General features: G+C 42.2%; 1 protein-coding gene across 10 annotated transcripts in view; it reads right to left on the bottom strand.

Annotated features, from left to right (window-relative positions):
* Nucleotides 1–19,740, bottom strand: part of RBFOX2 (RNA binding fox-1 homolog 2) — a 249,528-nt gene that overhangs the window by 19,898 nt on the left and 209,890 nt on the right. For 3 of the 10 annotated variants that reach the window (XM_027873851.1, XM_027873895.1, XM_027873866.1), the window contains exons 4-7: nucleotides 19,365–19,511; nucleotides 14,526–14,579; nucleotides 4,843–4,935; nucleotides 1,819–1,879 (exon numbers count right to left, since the gene is read on the bottom strand). In XM_027873851.1, coding sequence (XP_027729652.1) covers nucleotides 1,819–1,879; nucleotides 4,843–4,935; nucleotides 14,526–14,579; nucleotides 19,365–19,511 — 355 coding nt within the window. The remainder of the gene's footprint in view (nucleotides 1–1,818; nucleotides 1,880–4,842; nucleotides 4,936–14,525; nucleotides 14,580–19,364; nucleotides 19,512–19,740) is intronic. The other 7 variants (XM_027873876.1, XM_027873894.1, XM_027873859.1 and 4 more) reach the window with 5 other exon arrangements.

The following is a 19,740-nucleotide window of genomic DNA, read 5'->3' as shown; positions in this document are numbered from 1 at the left end:
GCTGCAAAGATCTGGCGATGGAGGGAGAGTGAGGAGTGCAGAGTCAAGCTGGCACGACAAACCTGGGAGACAGGAGGAGGGTGGTACCTTTGAGAGGACAAGTTCATTTTAGAGGGATGGACTTGGTGGAAAAGAACATGAGCTCTACTTTACACGGGTGGAGCTGAGATTCTCAAGACGCAGCCTCAGGTGAAACAGAAAGTTGTGGGGCTGAACGGAGATCAGAGATGGCCATTAAAGCCAGGAGAGCCGACGAGGTTGCAGATGCAGAGAGGGCTAAGCCCCAAACCTTGGAAAGTGGGCTGCTTAATGACAGGGTCAAGATTGGGAAGGGAAGACAAGTGCCCTCAGAGAAGGGGTAAAGGCCAAGAAAGTATGACTCTAGTCCAGCAGGGCCTGGAGGGCTTGAGGAGGGCAGAAAAGAATAGCTGAAGAGGGGCCGAGGCACAGGAAGAGATGGCATAGTGGGTTGTGATCAGACAGAACAGTGCTGAGGTTTCTGATGAAGGAGGCAGGACACAATGAGGAATGATCAGATTCAGGGCGTGACTGTCCCTGTGTGGGTCTAGGTCGGCTAGAAGACATCAAAAGCTTGAGAGACTGAAGAAGGGGGAGGCTCGGAGGAAGCCATACGTGATTATCACAAGTGTTGGAATCCCCTAGTGTAAGGCCAGGAGCTGGGGAAGAAGGGAAGATGGTGAGCCAGGCACCTACATGCTTGCTGAACTCAGGATAAGTTAGAGTATTTTAATAGGTCTATGCCTGTTAAGGCTGCCTCTGGCTCTAAATCTATGATCTTTGGAGGTCCAGTCCAACTCCCCCACTCCCCATTTTACAGATCAGGAAACTGAGGCCCAGAGACAGGCACAGACTTGCTCAGAGCCTCACTGTTAAGTGCTAGAATTCAAACTCAAGGATCTTTCTTCTACATCATACACATGGCATAGTGGCTGCTTAGCCACAACAGAAATGATTTTTTTTTTCCCCACAGAAAATGTGTATGAAAGAAAGACTACAATTGCCCCCTTTGGGTCACACCTTACTGAGGGAAATTGTGGGGTCCAGTGATATAAGAGCCCAGTTTAACCATCCAAACACTTACCCGGCCACCATACGATGCACCTACCCTGCTGAGAGGGAAGCTGTTGGGGAGGGGGGTGGCAGAGAGGAAGGAGGGAATAAGCATTTACATAGTGCCCACTATGTGCCAGGAATTATGCTAAGCACCTTGTAAACATGATCATACTTGATCCGCATAACAACCCTGTGAAGTAGGCACTGTTATTGTCTCCATTTTCCGGTTGAGGAAACTGAGACAAACAGGGTTAAGTGACTTGCCCGGAGTCACACAGCTAGTTAAGTCTCTGAGGCTGAATTTGAATTCAGGTCTTCCTGACTTTAGGCCCAGTGCTCTATCCACTGTGCCACCAGCTGCCAGGTACAGGTCAGGTCTGAGGAGTATCTGGAAGTGTACAAAGTAGGCAAGTGATAAGAAAAATGGGATAAATGCTTTTACCCAGAGGGAACAAAAGCAGCCAGCAGTATGAGGTGCTCACTGTGCATCAGCACGCCCGCCCACCCACCTATGGATACGAGAGGGCCACGAGGCCACGGCACATGAAGAAAGTCCACGTCAGTCTGAAAGACTGAAGAAAAAAGCTCCGTGAGCACCGGAAGATACAGTTATATTCTAAAAGGAAAGAGGGACAAGACTCAGACCCAGCAATGGTTCAGAACTATCGGGGAGTCTATGAAAAGGTCCCCCCTTTGCCCAGGAAACACATGCCACCTTCCCAAACCCAAAGTGTAGACTCTTACCATTTGCATATGGTGTGACCATCTTCTTATTGGTCATTACGCGTGCTGTGGCGTTATTCACCTACAAATGAAAAAAGGGAAGGAAGGGGAGGGGAGGAAGCAGACCATATTAGGGAAAATGCAGGGGCCTTGATCCATTGTCATAATAAAATACTTTAAGTAAAGAAGCAAAGAGCTTTTTATAAAAATGTAGATTAATTACAGTTATAGTCTTAATTTTAATAATTAAAGTAATAATAAAAGATAAATATATCTACATTTGATATTTCAATCAAATTATTCATTAAACAAGGCCAACAAGAGTAAAATGTAGTTTCTCCAGCTCCGAATGGCATGTTTAGATCTTCATTTGTACCCTAGCAATCATGTGCTAATTCTTGTATGAGTGACTGAAGCACAAAAACTTCTACTTTGTGGGAAGAATGGAAAGTTAGCAGGGGATGCCACCATACTTTTAAAAAAGCTTTTCATTTAAAAAGTGGCAGGTCATATGGGTCACTGAAGGAGATTTTCAGACAGGACAGAAAAGTAACCTATCAGATTTAGCAGGCTCTTTGCCAGTCCATTAACATTGGCGGAGGGCTCATTGTACGTAAAACCCCTTGTTATCTGAAGTTGGTTGGAAAAAATCAAGGACTTTTAGTCCTAGTCAACTGATGGTGTTCAGGGTAATTTCGAACTTCCGAGGTCCAATGGCTAATTCATATCACACAATGCACACATAAAACACTTTCACAATGCCTATGAAATACATATTTTTTTGTGACAGATGAAAATTTATAGCTTCTATCTCTTTGCTTCACAGTGTTCTCCACCCTCTTTACAGAGCTCTGTATAATTTCAAGCATTCTCAGTGCCACAGCAAGTGGGTGTTACAGAAATGGTGCTGATAAAGAAAAGATGAATGGGGTTTGGAAGCCAAGAAACTGCAGCCCGTGTCAGAATCAGCCTCAAAGCTACTGCAAGGAGGGTGAAGCCTCATCACAGTAATTAATTACTGTGTTGGGTTGTCAGGTCAGAAGCCATAAAAAGGCCCATTTTAAGTAGAAGACAAACTAAAAAAAATGGCTTCATTCTTTCTCTTGGGATATACAGAGTTGAGAATCGGTGCAAGGAGAAGAGCTGAAACTACATTTACTCTAGCTTGACCCACCAAACAATATAAACATTTTACATTTAAAAAGAAAGAATGGGATACAACAATGATGAGACTTGAAGCATGCAAGTTAAAAAACACACACACAGAGATAAAAGAAAGAAAAAAAAACAATCAATTTAGGAGAGGAAGGGAAAAGGAAGGGAAGAATGGGTCTCACAGACAACTGCTAAGATGGCGCGAGAGCCTGAAATCAGCTGCTACAGCAGAGGGCAGCACAAGCACTTAAAGGAAAAATGGCCAAAACCCATCAGAGACCACCAGTCAGCAAAGGGAGACCAACAGCGGCATGGGAGGGCAGGGTGGAGGAGGAAGAGAGGAAAAGGGAGGAGCAAGAGGACAAAGAGAGAAGACAGAAGACAGAGGGAGAAGTGAAGACAAGACAGAAACTGAAAAAGAAAGGGCGGAGAGAGGAACAGGGATGAGAAATAAGAGAACCAGAGAGAGAAGAGGCAGCAGAGAACACAGACAGAAGGGAGGGAAGGCAAAGGAGAGAAGGAACAGAGGCAAAGAAAACTGGGGAGGAGCTGAGGGCTCCAGAAAAGACAAGGAGGCAGGAGAGGAACCAAAGGACACTCAGAGCCACATACAGAAGGCTTGGCGGAGAGCGAGAAAGAGGGAGGGGAGGGTGCATTAATAAAACCAGCCAAACTGGAGTTCAGTAACTCTGAGTAAGATGTGCAGGGGGAAATCACCATGAAGTCAGTAATCAAACAGCTCAGACTGCTACAAAACGATATGGACATCCAAAATCCAGGCGGCATTACTCAACAGCATTGAAAATAAAAGGGGGAAAGGGAAAAGGAGGGGGAAACAACAAGTCAAATCACATTTTGTAGTGTTAATGTGAGATGGCAGATGGATTTTTCTTTCTTATTTAATTGTTTTGTAATTAAATTTGTTTTTTAAGCTTCTTCTCTAGCGCTTTTATTTCACTTACCGCCAACTCGTACCATCGCCAGCTTTGTGTATAGTTACCATGGAAAGAGTGAGTCAAGTGAAGGGCCCTAAACGCTAAACCATTGAAAAAGGAAATAAAAAAAAAAGCAAAATATGCAGACATCTTACTCAAAACAGCGGCTTTTATATTTAATACTTTTTGTTTTCCTTTTTAGAGGCGGGCAGGGGAGAAGGGGCCAGTTAACCTTCACCACGGTGTAAAAGAAAAGCTAGTGAGCACCAGGTGGTGGCCTCGATAACAACAGTCCTTTATTAGCTGGCTCCAGCCAAATCCTGGATCGCAGGGTTTTGGTGGTAATAATTTCCAGAACTGTTGAAATCTCTGGTTTTTAAGCAGACCGGTGAAATTTGTTTTTAGAAGCCCATTGTGAGCTCGGTCCCTCTTCCCTTAACCATACCCCGACCCCACCCCCCAATCAAACTCTATCAAAAACAATCTCCTCCCCCTTTCTAGCACCTCACACTCATATGGAGGAGAACTGGCCTCTAAGGAGAGAGAGGATACTGGCTGGCACCCTGCTTCATTCTAGGACACAGAGTTAGAAATTGGATAGTATTTTTTCTAGTTAGTTTTTTTCTGGTCTGATATCAGAAATTCGGAGCCTCGCAAACTGAAGCAAAGGAAAATCAAGACAGCAGAAGGGTGAAAATTTTGGAGAAGGGGGGAAAAGAAACAAAAAAAAAATCAAAACTTAAACTTAAAATCCCCAAACAACCAAAAACTTTGGGAGGTGTAGGGGTGTCACTTTTATACATGTCAGTGCAGGAAGGTGATAGACATAGAGACACAAACACACACACGCACACACACACGAGACAGGGTTCCAAATGTGAAATAAGGGAGGCAAGACACAAAAAAAGAAATAAAAAGAATAGAAAGAAGAAATTGAATTATTGAAGACATGCACCTCGATTTTACGGCCCTCTACCACGGTGCCGTGTAATTTCTCCCTGGCCCTGTCTGCATCAGCACTATTCTCGAAAGTTACGAACCCGAATCCCTGCATGCAGCGGGAGAAGGGGGGAAAACATGCACATCGTTATATTGAAGTACTGATCTCTAGGTAAATAGAGAAAAAATATCACAGTATGAAATCGACATCAGCACAACTCAGCAATACTCTCCTAGAGTCACATCTTCGGTTCATGCATGTTTCATAAAAGGAAATTAAATCCAATAAAAGAATAAAGAATTATAATCAGAACAATAGTAATAATAATAATAATAATAATATAAATAACAGTAATAATAAAATAAAACATAAAGCAACTGAGGCCAGACCAAAACGAAGGTATAAAGTTACTCGGATCCTACTATTAAAAGGTAATTTATAACAAGGCACCATCAGTGCCCCAACAAGGTTGTTTATTCCAAACTCCTTTCTCATCATTTTTGAAGTCCAACACTGCAATCTTCGTGAAGTACTAAGAAGTACCTAAAGTTTTGAATAAATTTTAGAACTAGAAAAATTACAAGCACAAAAGTTTCCTGGCATCTCAGGTCCATTTTCAGCCTGAAGGTTCCCTTCTCACTTCCATACAGACTTTACCAATGTGCACGGTCCTAGCATTGAGCTGACCTTTGACCTGCTCCTAAAAGAAAGCACTTTTATTCTCCACAGAAAAGCAGGAATATAGAATTCTATCATGAAGGGTGATTCCCTGATGGCCGGGGACAGACCAGAAAGAGAAGTGACATCTTTTCATGGACGGACCACGCGAACACACCGCAAGATGAGCCCCAATGACTGGGGTCTTCCTGAAAACCAGTTCATGTGAACGACGGAAGAGAAGCTGCCTCCACTACGATCTTGTGATTTATTGCCAAACTTACCAGTACTGTTCCAGAAAAAAATGCAAACGAGTTAAAGGCAGTGGGAAAGTGAAATTAGTTCGGTGGTTTTGGAGTCTTAGGATTCACAAGGAACAACTGCAGAAGCGTGACTGAGGCCATAGCCACATCTCTCTGTACTGCTGTCTAACTGAAAGACGAGGTACATGTCTAACAACTCAGCACCCTCAGGAGTGCATCACACCCACTCTGTAAACGAGGGGATGAAGGCCTGGGCCCCCTGTCCAATGTGCTCCCCACTAGGCCAGGCTGCCACGACACAACTGCCCAGAAGGAAGTCTTCCCTGCGGATTCCTCTGCCTGGCATGGCTCTGGCAGAGTGGTGCTCCAGTGCTGTGATCCATCCCTCGACGGTTCAGGGAATCATGCATCAATCTCTTCCTATGCAGACATGAAGTGGGCAGAATAATGGGATCAAAGAGGTCAAACCATAATGGGCTCAGTGGTGCCACTGGTCATATCTTTTTGGCAAATTACTAGGCACCACCATGCCAATGTCACTTTCTTCTGACAGCTCAGTCGTTATCTGTCTTCCCTGCCACTGCAAGGGACCCGGAATGTTTGTCATCCTCCTTGTTCTCTTCTCCTACACTGTGGCAGGCTCAGGATTTCCCAATAAAAGCTTTCATCTCGCATCAACAACAGCCACATTGTACTCCCTAGTATTCTTTGAATCCCTCCCATTCTTGGGCTACCAGGGGCATTCTGTGTTTGCTGACATTATCTCCTCTTATCTCAGAGCCCCTCGGTAAGCTACAAATTCACTGAACTGAAATGGTCAGCAGTGTGCACAAGTAACCAAATAGCTCCCAGGAATGATGAACCGTTTGGAACACTGAGGGAGACTGAGTCCTCCTCTAGGTGCAAGGAGCTACCTTTATAAAGTCCTCTTTCCTTCTTGAACAATCCCCACCACAAAAAATTCTTAGAATTATGAAGCTAACCTGATTCAAAGACTGCCTCAATGCAATGGAACCAGCAGAGTTACAGAGAGAGTGGCTGTGCTCAGTACTCTTTTTGAGGTGAGTCTGTGTAAACAAGGATGGAATTTCAAATGCAAATTCCCACCCCTAAGTGTGTCAGGGCAATTCACAAGCGAATCAGCCAGTTATCAGACAGCCTGAATCAGACAGTTATCTGAACAAGCTTTTACTACAGAAGAGGCCAGATGAATTATCACCACAGTGGCCACTATCTTGGGAATAAAGAATCTTCCAATGGGACTTAAACTTTGAGCAAAGCTACTTGCTAACAAGGGTGAGTTTCTTTAGCACTTTTAAGGAGGACACATTTGTGTCTCCATTTCCATAAAGCCACAATCTTCTTGTCTTTATCTGCCACAGAACAGAATGGGTCTTGAAGAGGTAATCAATAACTAATCATCTATAACGATAACAACTGAAGTTCTCACAGCAGTACAAACTGCAGTAGGGCCAACCCTGGCCGTTAAAGCCTTGCCTGGCAATCAGTCTGCCTTCTGTCTGAGGTCAGAGAGGTTCATGTCATGGCTGGGCTCGGGGGAAAGGAGCTTTTGGTCACTGTAACTTCGACACCTTTTACTTACTAAGTCCTGGGGGAGCCATGACCCACACTAGGGGAGATAACAAGAGGGACAAAGCCACAGATGACAGAAAAGCAAGGCTCCTCTGGGTTTCTTTAAAGCCCCTTTTCAGAATCGCTTCTGACACACTCATAGAGGACTATCATTCCGCTCTCCCAGTAGCTTTCTGAGGGAACACAGGTACTATCCCAATGTACAAGTCAAAATAAACAAAGCCACCCAGGCAGCTGGAGTGGGAGCTGGGACAAGAATCCGTTTCTCTGAAAGCCTACAAGGTCCTTTCAATCATCAGTCTCTTTTCTCATGTCTTGGGGCTCCCTCAAAGTCCCCTTTTCTATAATCTTTCTTTCTGTTCCACAGCCTCTGTGGGACCGCACACGCATCCAAAAGAATGAGTGGTGGCATCACAAACACTAAATTCTGACAATGTCCAAAAAACTCTAGAAATTTAATAGTCAGCAAACATAAAATACGAACATCTCTGTCTGCTTGCTTAGCATGTCCACAAAAAATAATCTCATAGTCCAGGGTTGGAACCCAACTTCATCCTTAAATCACTTTTAAAATGCTTTACGAACAGAAGTATCTATATTGTACAGAAAATACTAAGATAACTATTTTATCAGGTCCTGGGCTTTCAAAGACAAACTGCCTTACATTTATTTACATAAAGAAATCGTGATTGATACCAACACTACAGATAGTTTGGGGTCGTGGTGGGGAGAGATGAAAGAAGCCTCCTTGTTCTAATGGAAACTCCTAAAAAAAAATACTCCAGTGGCCTGATTGAAGCAAGGGTGGGCCTGCGTATGGTGGTGTACTTAAAAATGGAACTGTAGGTGGTCAGGATAACAAAGAAAGGGACAATCATTTTAGGTGGTTCCTCTGTTGATTCACTTGCTATATTGTATAGCTGCTAGTAGTTTAGTAAGTTAAAAACTTAGAAACATGAAGTTACAGCAAATTATTTTAAAACCCTCATTTTCTTTTCAGAAATAAAATTTGCATCCCAATAGGCACAGCTGATCACTGGCTTTGCAGAAAGTTAGGTAGGTCCCATGGCCAAGAAACTGATACCTGAAAAATTATAATAGCTACAACTCCTATTAGAAACTAAATCAAGGCCAGATGACCTGTGAGGTTCTCCCAGCCCTGGCAATCGATGAGTCTATGAAATATGAATCAATCAGATTGAGGGAGTAAAATTTCAAACAGCAGATGAAAGACATACAGAAAAATAGATGGAGAGCACTTGGTAATCAAACTCTATTGAAAGAAATGAAATTTTGTTTCCCCCAAATATTCTGGGATAACATTTAACCTAAATACTGTTTCCCAGGTTTCTCAGTTAACTACAAGATGTTACAAAAGATCTAAGCGCCAAGAAAAAATGCAATATTACAAGACTGGGCGGTTATGTATTCTATTAGCCATTAGCGCTGTCATTGACTTAAGCCTCCTCCAGAAAGTTTTTATTTGTCAGGTATATAGCTTGTAACCATTTCTGCCCCACGTTTTGGCACCATTTCCAAATAAGGGTGCTTGGGGAACCGAGTAACTGTTACCCTTTTAGTCTGGCCTCCGATTCTGCAATAAATAACGAGCAACAGGATGAGCAGTGTAAAAAGAAAAAAATGTAGATAAATATATTGAGATAATCTTTGAATGTTTCCATCTCTGAAGAATGAGAAAGAAAATTTACCATGTAACTTTTAAGGGAGAAATCAAAAGCAGACGGTTCTCCTGGGTATGGCCAGAACACAGAAATTAAAAAATAAAATAAATAAAATAAACAAAAACCAAACCAAAGTAAAATAAAAAGCCCCAAACCCAGAAAGTGAAAACAAAAGGAAAGTAAACGAAGCCCTCTTCAAATCCATGCATTGTTAACTCTTAGTTTTAAGCATAGTGAAAAAATACTCGCCTCTACAGCGTTATTTATCCCAAGATGCTAAATACCAACCAAGCCTTATTTACTATTACATTCCAAAATTCATCTTGCACGTATTTCAAAAATAAATTCCTTCTGTGGTCAATCAAGGCTCAAAGCCCCAGGAAAAAGCCAGGCAACCCCAGCACCAGTGTGACTTGCTTCTGAGGCTTGGGGGCCAGAGGCTAGCGCCGCCCTCTCCCCACAATCTTGGGCAGACACACCTGAGATAAGTGATGAGCTCACACTGAGTGAAGTGGGCCTGGCTCAAGATCACAGTAGTAACTACTGCGCTTCATGCTGGGCTCTAAGGGGCAGTTTCTGCTACCTCAAGTTTCCCCATTCTCATTGTGATTTCTCAATCGACTTTGGATCTCTCAAGGGAAGGAACTGAGTAGTCTTCCAGATTCCCAGGGACAAGGACAGCAACACTGCTTCAATTGCTTCAAGCATTAACGTAAACCAGGAAGAATTCTTAGAATCTGCATATTTCTTCATGATTATCCAATTGATTATCCAATACTGTGCACATTATTCTAGATGCAAACAATACTCCCATTTCGTGCTGATGGTAGTGAGAGAAGAGGCCGTCCAAGAAACATCTCAGGCTGCCTGTAGGAGGTGGCCAGCCAAATTTTCTAGCATTTTGGTTGTTCTCTTCTTTTTCTGGGAGGACGAATTAACCACATCTGAAGCATGTCTGATTTGGGGGTGCTGGAGCTTTAAGAGGGTCACTAACTGGCTTCAGGGTTATCCAGGAGGTGGAAGAGGATGGGGGGACTCCGGAAAGTTCCTACTCAGGAACTGAGGCTACGAAGCTAGGGAAGAGCTGGACTTAAGAGAGTGTGTTCTGGGATATCTGAAGGGTGATGCCACAGGAGAAGGAACCTCATTCGGCAACTCCAGAGGCCAGAACGAGGACCGACGGACAATAATGACAGGGGAAACTTTTAGCTTAAAGTAAAGAATGATTTTCCAATAAGTAAAACTGTCCAACAACAAACTCAACTGCCTTGAAAAGTGGCAAGCTCCCCATTACTAGAGGTAGGCAAGGAGAGGCTGGAAGGGAGGACAGATGGGGACCCTCACACTGGGTAGGAGGTTGAACCAGTTAATCCCATAGGTCCTTCTCAATTCTAAGGCTTTTTTTCCCCCAAAGGACTTCTACAGTAATTTTCTCAGTTGTGAGACATTTCATTACAGTTAGGCTTTAAAGGATATATATCTCCCCAATAATGCTAGGGTCAATTTGAAAAAAGTGTTGGCAGTTTAAATGTACAGGGACAAATATCTGGTTATATTCCTTATTTATCAGGGAAAAATCAGCAACTTTGCTGGCAAGGACATCATTTCTCATCATAGTTTTAATGTATGTTTTCAAAAAGATGGAAGGATATTCTACCCTTCTTTTAACTGGTCTGAGAAAATGAGACAGCAGAATTGCCTTTCTTTTTGGGGGGAGGGAAGTAGAGGAAGTGATGAGAAACAGGATATAAAACGATAGGGCAACAGAATAACAAGGTCATCTAACATAATCTAGATAAATAGGATCTAGAACTTTCAAGGCAAAATGAGAAGAGAAAATAGTTTCCTTAGAAAAAATCAAAAACCCTCCCTGTGAGGGAAAACAACTACAGGCAACTTGAGAACATGGAAAGCCAGGAGGCTACATGACTTTCCTCTGTGCTTTCAAACTGATCGGCAGCAGGCAGCATTGGAGGTGTGGGAAGGAGGCAGAACTGAGATGCAGAAGAATGAGGTGAAAAAAATCCTGGCCCTGCTCCTTGAAACCTGTGTGACTCTGAGCAAATCAAGTCACTTCTCTGGGCCTCAGTTTCCTCATTTGTAAAATAAGGAAGCTGGACAAGGTGGTCCCTAAGGTCTCTTAGTCAATTTAGAAAAAAACATTGGCCAATAATGCCCTTTCTCAAAACCCTAGAATTTTGTGAGTCAGTGATTTCAGAACAGGACAGAGATGTCTCTCCGAGGGTAGTGCAGTCCTTACTTATCCAGCGCATACAGTTTTACAGATATTCTGGCTCAGTGGTATCTCGTAACTAATTTTCCTATCCCCACTGCAGGATATTCAGGATGGCCATTTTCTAAAGACAAACACTCCTGCAGAATGAGTGACTGGTTTATAAAACAAGGTCACTCTGGTGAGAGTTTCCCTTTCTTTCATTCAGTCCTTTTCAAACCACAGGCCCACCTTATATGCTAAGTCCTCACTACATCGAATTTCTCAGCAGCATATAAAAAAATACTTATTGTAATGAGAAGTGGAGCTCACCACTGATAGAAAAAGTTCATCAGTTTATCTCAGGTGGTCCCTAAAGAAAAGACTCTAGTGTCTGGATATCCCATTTCACCTCTATCACCCTCCTCAGAGCAATTTCAGGGGCCCATGTCAGCCAAGAGCTTTGGACAGAGTTAAGAATGGACAAAGAGCAACGTCCTGAACCCATTGATGGAATCCCCATCAGTGCTAGAAGGCAGATCCAGGGCTATTTTAGGGTTTAGTGCTATGCTTTAAAAACATTTATTCCCCCCAATACAAGGTATATCCTTTAGGAACTCAGGGAAGAAGAAAGGGGCAGTGAGGAACACAGGACAAAGCTGACAGCAGCAGGACTTGATTTTGGACTCTTCCAAAAAGAAAGAAAGAATAAATTTCTATCATTAGTTTAGAAAGAAAGTTACAGGGCAGTGGAAATTCCATCAGGTGAATTTACCATGTTTTGGTGGAGTGAACACCCCAGAAGTGAGAAAAAGAAGCCGTAAGAAAGATTCATTTCCTTTGCTTCACAAGAATTTCATTAAGTTATGTCCCCACTAAGGAGCAGGTCCTCAGTGCCCAGAGCCCCTCATCCCATGAAATCACATTGGGTTTCCGGTTTCCAGACTTGAGCGGGCAGCATCATGAAGCAAGTACTTAAAGCCAAAGCCCGTCAGGCCAATCCTTTGGGCGCAGGCTCTATGGCCGGCGCTTATCTTGGACGCGGCTGCTCCCCTCCCCTCGGAGCCTGGAGCACCAGTTTGGCACCTGCTCGTTGCAGGGAAATCGACAACGAGCAATGGGAAACTGTGCCCCAGAGGAGCGGAGGTCCAGCGTGCAGAGACCTCCGATTCACATCTCCTTTAAAAATACTTACCAAGGAAATTCCTGGGGAAAATTCTGTAGGGTTAGCAGCAGCCAATCTTTTTTTGTTTGTTTTAACTGAAAACTGGAAGCCTGGAGCACAATTACCTTCTTACACAGTTAAAACAAAGGCTGACATTCACAATTCAATACTCGTAAGACACATGCCACTTGGAGTCCTCAGGGCTGATGTTTCTTATCAAGGAGGGCCAAGGTGTGTATGTTTTTGAGAGCACTTTAAACTGCCTGGCCTGTGGTTCATTCCAGAAGCAGAAGTTCTCAAATGGGGTGGACGTGAGTATAGATGTGGAGGGCACAAGAAATGGGGGTGGGAGGACACACACGGGATTTTAGGCAAAACGATCCTAGGTATAGGTTGAAACTGCCTCAAAGACCATGCAGGTGGGACAGGGAACGTGAGGGAAATGAACTCACTCCTTGGATGACAGTCCAACTGGCCTTCTTTTTCTTTTCTGATCACCTTCTGAAGTGATGACATTTGGCTGCAGCCAAATACTCTTGCCAAATTTGAGCAGAAATGACTGAATGAAAATTAGGTCAACAAGTAGAGCCTGGACTAGCGTTGGCAAGGCTGGTGATTGACTACAGTGTGTCATGTGGGAGGGAGGGATGCATTTTTAATATCATTCTTTATAAAAGTCTCATTTTTAATGCTAGAAAATTCCATCCTCCATGGCATAGTATTTATTTCGGGATAAGGGGATCGGCATGTATGACAGTGATGGTTCACCATAGTGTATGCCCCAGAGAAGAGGGCAGAGCACAATCATCCAATGTACTAGGGGAGTTACAGGGAACACACATAAAATACTTTGTGCTTCAGCTCTGCTAATAGACCTTTAGGTATATACATCCAGAGAATTGAAGAGAGCAAAGTAAATTTTAGTAATTTAGCCACAGCCAAGTGGGATTTATTTAATTTGACAACAGGAGAAGCATTTTCAAAATAAACTACACAAAAGTCTATTTCTTAAAGATTTTCTCATAACACTTATCTGATATAGTAATAAACTTATCCACCCCAATTTTTCCTTTCATTTTCTTAAGTGCATAGACTTTTAAAATCACACAAGCCAGGTACTGAAGATGCTAAATAAGTCAGTGGAATACAGGAAATGCTTATTGTAATTAAAGTATTAAATTTAGTATCAGTGAAGCCAAACATTCCTTGGTAAGAGTTCTTCTTGCCTGCTTCATTGCAGGTTTCAGACTGAATTTCCTTGGGAGGAGTCAAATCCGTTGTTAAACCCTGCACTGTGAATTCTGACGAAAAACACCACCACCAGTCTTTGCCTTTGGGAACAGGGGGACATTTATAGTGGGGGCCGCCTGGTGGTCAGACCTTCCTTCTATAACATCTAAAAGATGGAAATAAATCAGTTCCTGGTGAAAATTTGGGCCACTGTGGCTAGTTTTAATTCAGGCCATGAAAATCTGCTTTTGTTGTGTTTAGAGGACAGCTTAGATTGCTTAAAAGATGAAGGGGGATCAATTCCATAAGCAGAACATTAAATATATTCCAAAAGTCTTTACTGCAGGCTTCATCTAAAGGCCATAGCGAGGGCACAGGGGTAACTGACCCTGATCCTCCAGTGCCCATGGCAGATAAGCTGTGGCAGGCGCTAGTGGGCTGGAAAGACTTAATGTCTGCTGCCTGATGCCCAGCCTGGCTCTATGCTCAAAGGTTCACGATCACAGCAAACTGTAAAGACCATACAGGGACCATCACTGACAAAATAACGGTATGAAAAGGACAAAAGTGTTTCCAAAAGGCAAACGGGTTTTGTCACTTTGGGTCTCTGTTTCCAATCGTCTTCTTGGATAGAAGCGTAAGAGACACATGCAGGCCTAACAAGGGATGACTGCCTCTCACTTCTCACTCTAACTTCCCTTCACTCCATGGAGTAAAACTAGGGTCTGATGCTTTTATAGCTTGGAACATTTGCCCTGAAATATTCAAGCTTTAGAGACTTCTTTTAAAGTTCAGGAAATAGCTTGTGCATTTTTCAAATATAGCTGTTCCTACTGATCACTGAAGAGTAACCAAATTACTTTAACAAGGGCCATGAGCATTGAAACAGGACTTACCTTGGAGCCACGTTCATTAAAGATTATTTCTACATCAAGGATTTTGCCAAACTGCTGCAGAGATTGAAAAACAAAACAAAACAAAACAAAACACATTTATTTCTGAACATCAAACTTGAAAGTGCTCCTTTTTCAGCCCAGGAAAAAGAAGTTTAATTTTAATAATTTAACTTTTACATTTTTGCCTTTTAAGGTCTAAATTTGTCTCTTCGTAACAACAAATTTTCTTCTCCCTTCCCCAAACCATCTTTGACTTTCATTGATGTCAAGAATTTTGGGGGAATATACCTCTAACAAATCATTCAGGCCAAAAATGATTATTAAGTGTCTACAATGGACAAGGCATTTAAGGGATTACAAAGAATAAGATTCAGTCTCTGCATCCCTGGATCCATCTAATAAATCAGGCATGGAAATACACCATTGCTCTTCTCTCACGCTGCTAAGTACATGGGCCTTTTAACACCAAGTGCTCTAAGAAGCCTATTAAATTCTGTTTCTGTTTTCAGTCTTGAGAGCATTAATACATCTCGGATCAGGGAGAGAGAGAGAGGCAATCAGAGTTAGGTGACTTGACCAGGGTCACACAGCTAGTGACTGAGGCCACATTTGAACCCAAGTCCTCCTGACTCCATGGTTAGTATTCTTATCTACTGTGCCGCCTAGCTGCCCCTAAGTCCTGAATTTCTGTGAACAAAGATATATGGTGTAAAAATGCTGTGCATTATTTTTCTGAGAAGTGATTCATCCAGATATAGGACCCCTTCCAGGCCATAGCAGTAAGTTGGACATCCCAAAATGACAGACTGAATTAACTCTGTTCCTAGAAAATTTAAAACCTGAGACCAGCTTCTTCCTCAGGCTTTCTGGAAAGGTTCGCTTCTAAAGAGCTCTTCTAATCACACATAGTTGTGTTTTGTTTTTTTTTAATCTCTTCTGTGTATTACTGTTCATATTAAAAATCTCAGTACTAGGAACAAATCTCACTTAGCAAAAATTAATTATTGAAAGAAAGTTTTTGATAAGTTCTTGGCAAAAACTTGTAGAACTTTATCATGCAGAAAAATGAAGTTGGGATATAAAGTCTACACCAATCTCTCAGAAATTACACAAATGGCTAAGAGGTCACACCCAAAACCTAGTGTGTATTACTGGGGAATACTGTGTTATTAATGCATTTAATCAATGACTTGGAGGAATGGGATTGATGGAATGCTCACTGACTCTTCACGCAACACTGAGTCTTCCGGGGATTAGATGATAGCATAAAAAAAATCAGACTGACTTGGACAATATAGAGAAATAACTCATCAAAAATATACTGGTCTGAGATCAAATTAAGAAAGCCACTCAACAAAAATGAATAATTCAAACTCCAGATAGGGAATGACTTTATACCTATAGAGGAGAAAACAGCTTGGAGGTCATGGTGGACATCAAATTGAAAACAAGGCAGCAAAGCATTGCTGAGACAGAAAAACTAAAACTATGAGGTTGCATTAGGAATATGCTGTGTAGACAGCAATAATGCATCCAGCAGAGGCAGCAGGAGTTGCTTCCTTAAGAATGCTGCAAGGGTATATACAAGAACAACCAAAATGAGGGAAAAGATGAAAACAGAACCTACGTGGAAGGCTAAAAAAGTTGAAACAATGGTTCACGAGGGGTGAATCAATCTTGAGATAGTTCCAAGCTTATATAGCTATCCAAGAAAGTTTGTTTTTTTTTAAAATCACCACCAAGAACACAAAAATCACAGAACTAGAGCAAATGGGCTCAAAGTAAAAGCAGGCGAGATGACAAAGATCTAAATGATGGTTAATATTAACAAAGCCTAGAAGTGACTGCTAAAGGAGGAGGGCATCATAGTTTAGTGGAAAGACCAAGTGGACACAAAATCAGGAGACCCGAGTTTGAACCTCAGTTCTGACATGGATTAGCTATGTGACTTGGGGCTTAAAAGAACCAGAGTCACCATTTTCTCATCTCTGTAAAATGGGTAGAATAATATTTGCACTAGCAGCCTCCCCAGGCTGTTGAGGGAAAATACCATATAAATGCAAGTCTAGACACTTTTTTTCCGTTTTTTGGTTCAGTCTTGTCTGGAAAGAAGATACTGAACTAGATCACCTAGAAATTTTAGGATTCTGTAACCTCTAGGGGCATAGAAGATGTAACAAATTGCTTGTATTTTTGTTTTTTTTTTTTTAAAATAATCTCATTCGAATTAATTCCTTCATTTTTTTTAGAAATCACTGACTTACATACAAATCCACCTCTGCTCTGAACCAGCAAGGTGCTACTCTGGAAAAAGCAATGGCATTGGAGACAGGAGCCCGGGGTTGGAATTCCAGCTTGTCTCCCTGGGTGGCCCTCGGAGAGGCCTCTTGAGGAGGAGAGACTAGATGGTCTCTGCGATCTCTCTTCCAACTCTAGACCCTGTCACTCTGTGCTCTGCTGGGTGTGAGACAGACAACCTTCAGGTTCCTCTGCTGCTCTTGGTGAACCTGGTCCTTCCTCTGTCCTTTACACTCATCTCTTAAAATTTTTTCTCCTATTAATGCTATCTTGGGAAAAGTTTCAAGAATGAATTTTCTAGCTTTCAGATGGTAGTGAAGAAATCAACACACACCCAAAAGGCAGAGAAGCTTGTAAGAGGCTTCAAACTAGTGTTGTTCTACTCAAGCCTCTTTTCAGTAAATTGAAGTTTCATTTCAGCAAAATTGTTTGGTTGGTGGAATCACCCATTCACATTATTGCTCTAGGCTTTCTAAAACATGATGTGAAGGAAATAACACCAAGAGAAAAGTGGGAAACCCCTTGGCTGAAGGTTATTCCAACATATCGAGAGGTTCTCCAAACTTCTGTGAAGTGACGAACAGTAAAAGGTGAACTCGGTATCATGGTGCCAAGGGGCTTATGTGTCTTACCGGCAAAACCAAGCAGGCCAGAACCAAAAGAGATACAGCTAACAAATTCTCTCTTTTCATCTGGGTCATAAAATGGGCTACTAGTCAATATATCAATGAAAAATATCAATTTGAATAATTTCAAAGAGCCAATGAGCCAATAGAGACTGAAAATCGAAATTGGACTATGAGATTTTATAGGTAGAAAGATGTGACAGAGGGTCTATTCCCACCCCCATTTTACGGATAAAGACATAGAGACCAAGAAAAGTTGAAATTTACTAAAGTTCCTGCAGCTACTACGGTCATTTGAGTCTAAGCTCCTTCACAGACCAGAATCTAGACTTCTGATGTTCTGAACACAATGTGCTGCCTTCACCATGAGGAGCATGGAACCTGAGGTAAATGATCTTTCTACAAAATTCATTCATAAACATGGACTAATAGAATTCAGGGCTTTGGGAGGGGGCAGTGGAGGGGAAAAGAGGGCAAATTTTTGTTTTCTAACCCAAGGAATCAAACCACAGCTGAGGAAGAAAACACAATCTTGTCTGCTTCCTTCAAGGTGACTAAGCCAGGGGTAGAAACCATGTGTTCCTATATGGACCCAAGCAGAAACTCACACAGCCAAGGGCCAGCCTCTTGCTCAAGGGGGTCAACAGGCTGCCGAGCCCCTGGGCTCCGCCTTGCTCTGCTCACTGCCATAAAAACAGCAGAGGCTAATTAAGCACGTTCCCTTTCCCACTCTTCTCCCCCCACCTCCATTGTAAATAATATTATTCAAAGGTCCAGAGGTCTGTGGGCTTGAAAGAGACTCCAATATGGCCATAGAAGGCTCAGTCTGTTGTCTTTGTTGCTGTGATTCTTAAGGGCTTTTTCCTTGCTTAAGAAATTGTTCAGTGTTTCATATTGTGCAGCACCTGACTCAGACTGCTGCTCCTCTAGACTGGGAATTGCCTCTGCTACAACTGAGTGCTATTCCTCAGATCCTAGAACACTACAGATGATGATTTGATGGAGAAGAAAAATATTTTTTTTTCTTTTTAAAATGATTCCTACTAGGGGCAGCTAGGTGATCCAGTGGATAGAGCACCAGCCCTGAAGTCAGGAGGACCTGAGTTCAAATCCGGCCTCAGACACAAAACACTCACTAGCTATGGGACCTTGGGCAAGTCACTTAACCCCACTGCCTAGCCAAAAAAAATCAAAAAATAAAATAAAATGATTCCTACTACAAGAAAATCTTCCATTCCTGATTCCAAGCCTACTCACTCTACTTTAAGACCTGCTTTAGCTCATTCTCATTTTGTACTGCAGCATGGAAATAAAGAATCATTCTCTTTGAATATACAGATAACTGTTTGGCCATGCTGATTCGTGAATGGCAGAGTCCTATGGCGCTGGGTTGGTGGGACTTGTTTTCCACAGGAGATGTCAGGTCTCACTAGTCAGTCACAGAGGTGTCTTCTTACTTTACTGACCCCACCAACTTTTCTTGTCAAGAGATGTGATCAGAAGAGAAGGACAATTTTGCAGTAGGTAAGTAGATACCTTACTTTATTTCCTGAATGTCCTATAAAATTTAGGCAGTAGAGAGGGCAACCTAGGGGTTACTAGGAAATCTTTCTTTTGTATTTCATTCTCAAAAAGATATCCAAGGTGCGTTTCAAAGAAAAGAATCACTGGGATAGTGGAATCCTTAAAATAAGCCTCTAATCTATGTTTTTTAGGCTCATGAAAATATTCTGAGGCCTAAAGATTTTTCTCAGTCTATCTATAAGGCCATTCCACTAAGCAAATGTTTTGATAATTTATATACTCTTGGGGTGATTTACATGACAATTGTAAAATCTTTTAAAATGACTTGAGATTCACTTTACCTTGATTTGATAAGCATTTATTAAGCACTTATGCAATACCAGAGACTTACCCCAAACATCTGCCGGAGATCAGGGTCACGGAATCGGAAGGGGATGTTGGAGACATGCAATCGTTTAGGGGTAGATTTACTCTCGGTACTCTCACTACTCTGTGGCTGTGACTGCTGTCCATCTGTCTGTGCCCCTCCTTCTGTCTGCTGAAATAAAAGAAACAAGTGATACTGGCTGAAAAAAAGAGCACCACTTCACAAACATCACATATGGCAATTAAAGATCTAGTCTCAACTGCAACTTACTCTTGGTACCACACTCAGTACCTGGGTAAAACTATGGCTGCCACTTTTCATTCTAAGAGACAACCAAAAAAAGAATAAGCCAAAGCTTAAAAAACGTTTTAACGGAAGGGAAAATCTTAAATCTTCTGGA

The sequence above is a fragment of the Vombatus ursinus genome, unplaced genomic scaffold (assembly GCF_900497805.2).
Source record: "Vombatus ursinus unplaced genomic scaffold, bare-nosed wombat genome assembly UNPS02003292.1, whole genome shotgun sequence".
In the NCBI taxonomy this organism is placed as follows: domain Eukaryota; kingdom Metazoa; phylum Chordata; class Mammalia; order Diprotodontia; family Vombatidae; genus Vombatus; species Vombatus ursinus.
This window is presented reverse-complemented; position numbering and strand designations above follow the sequence as displayed.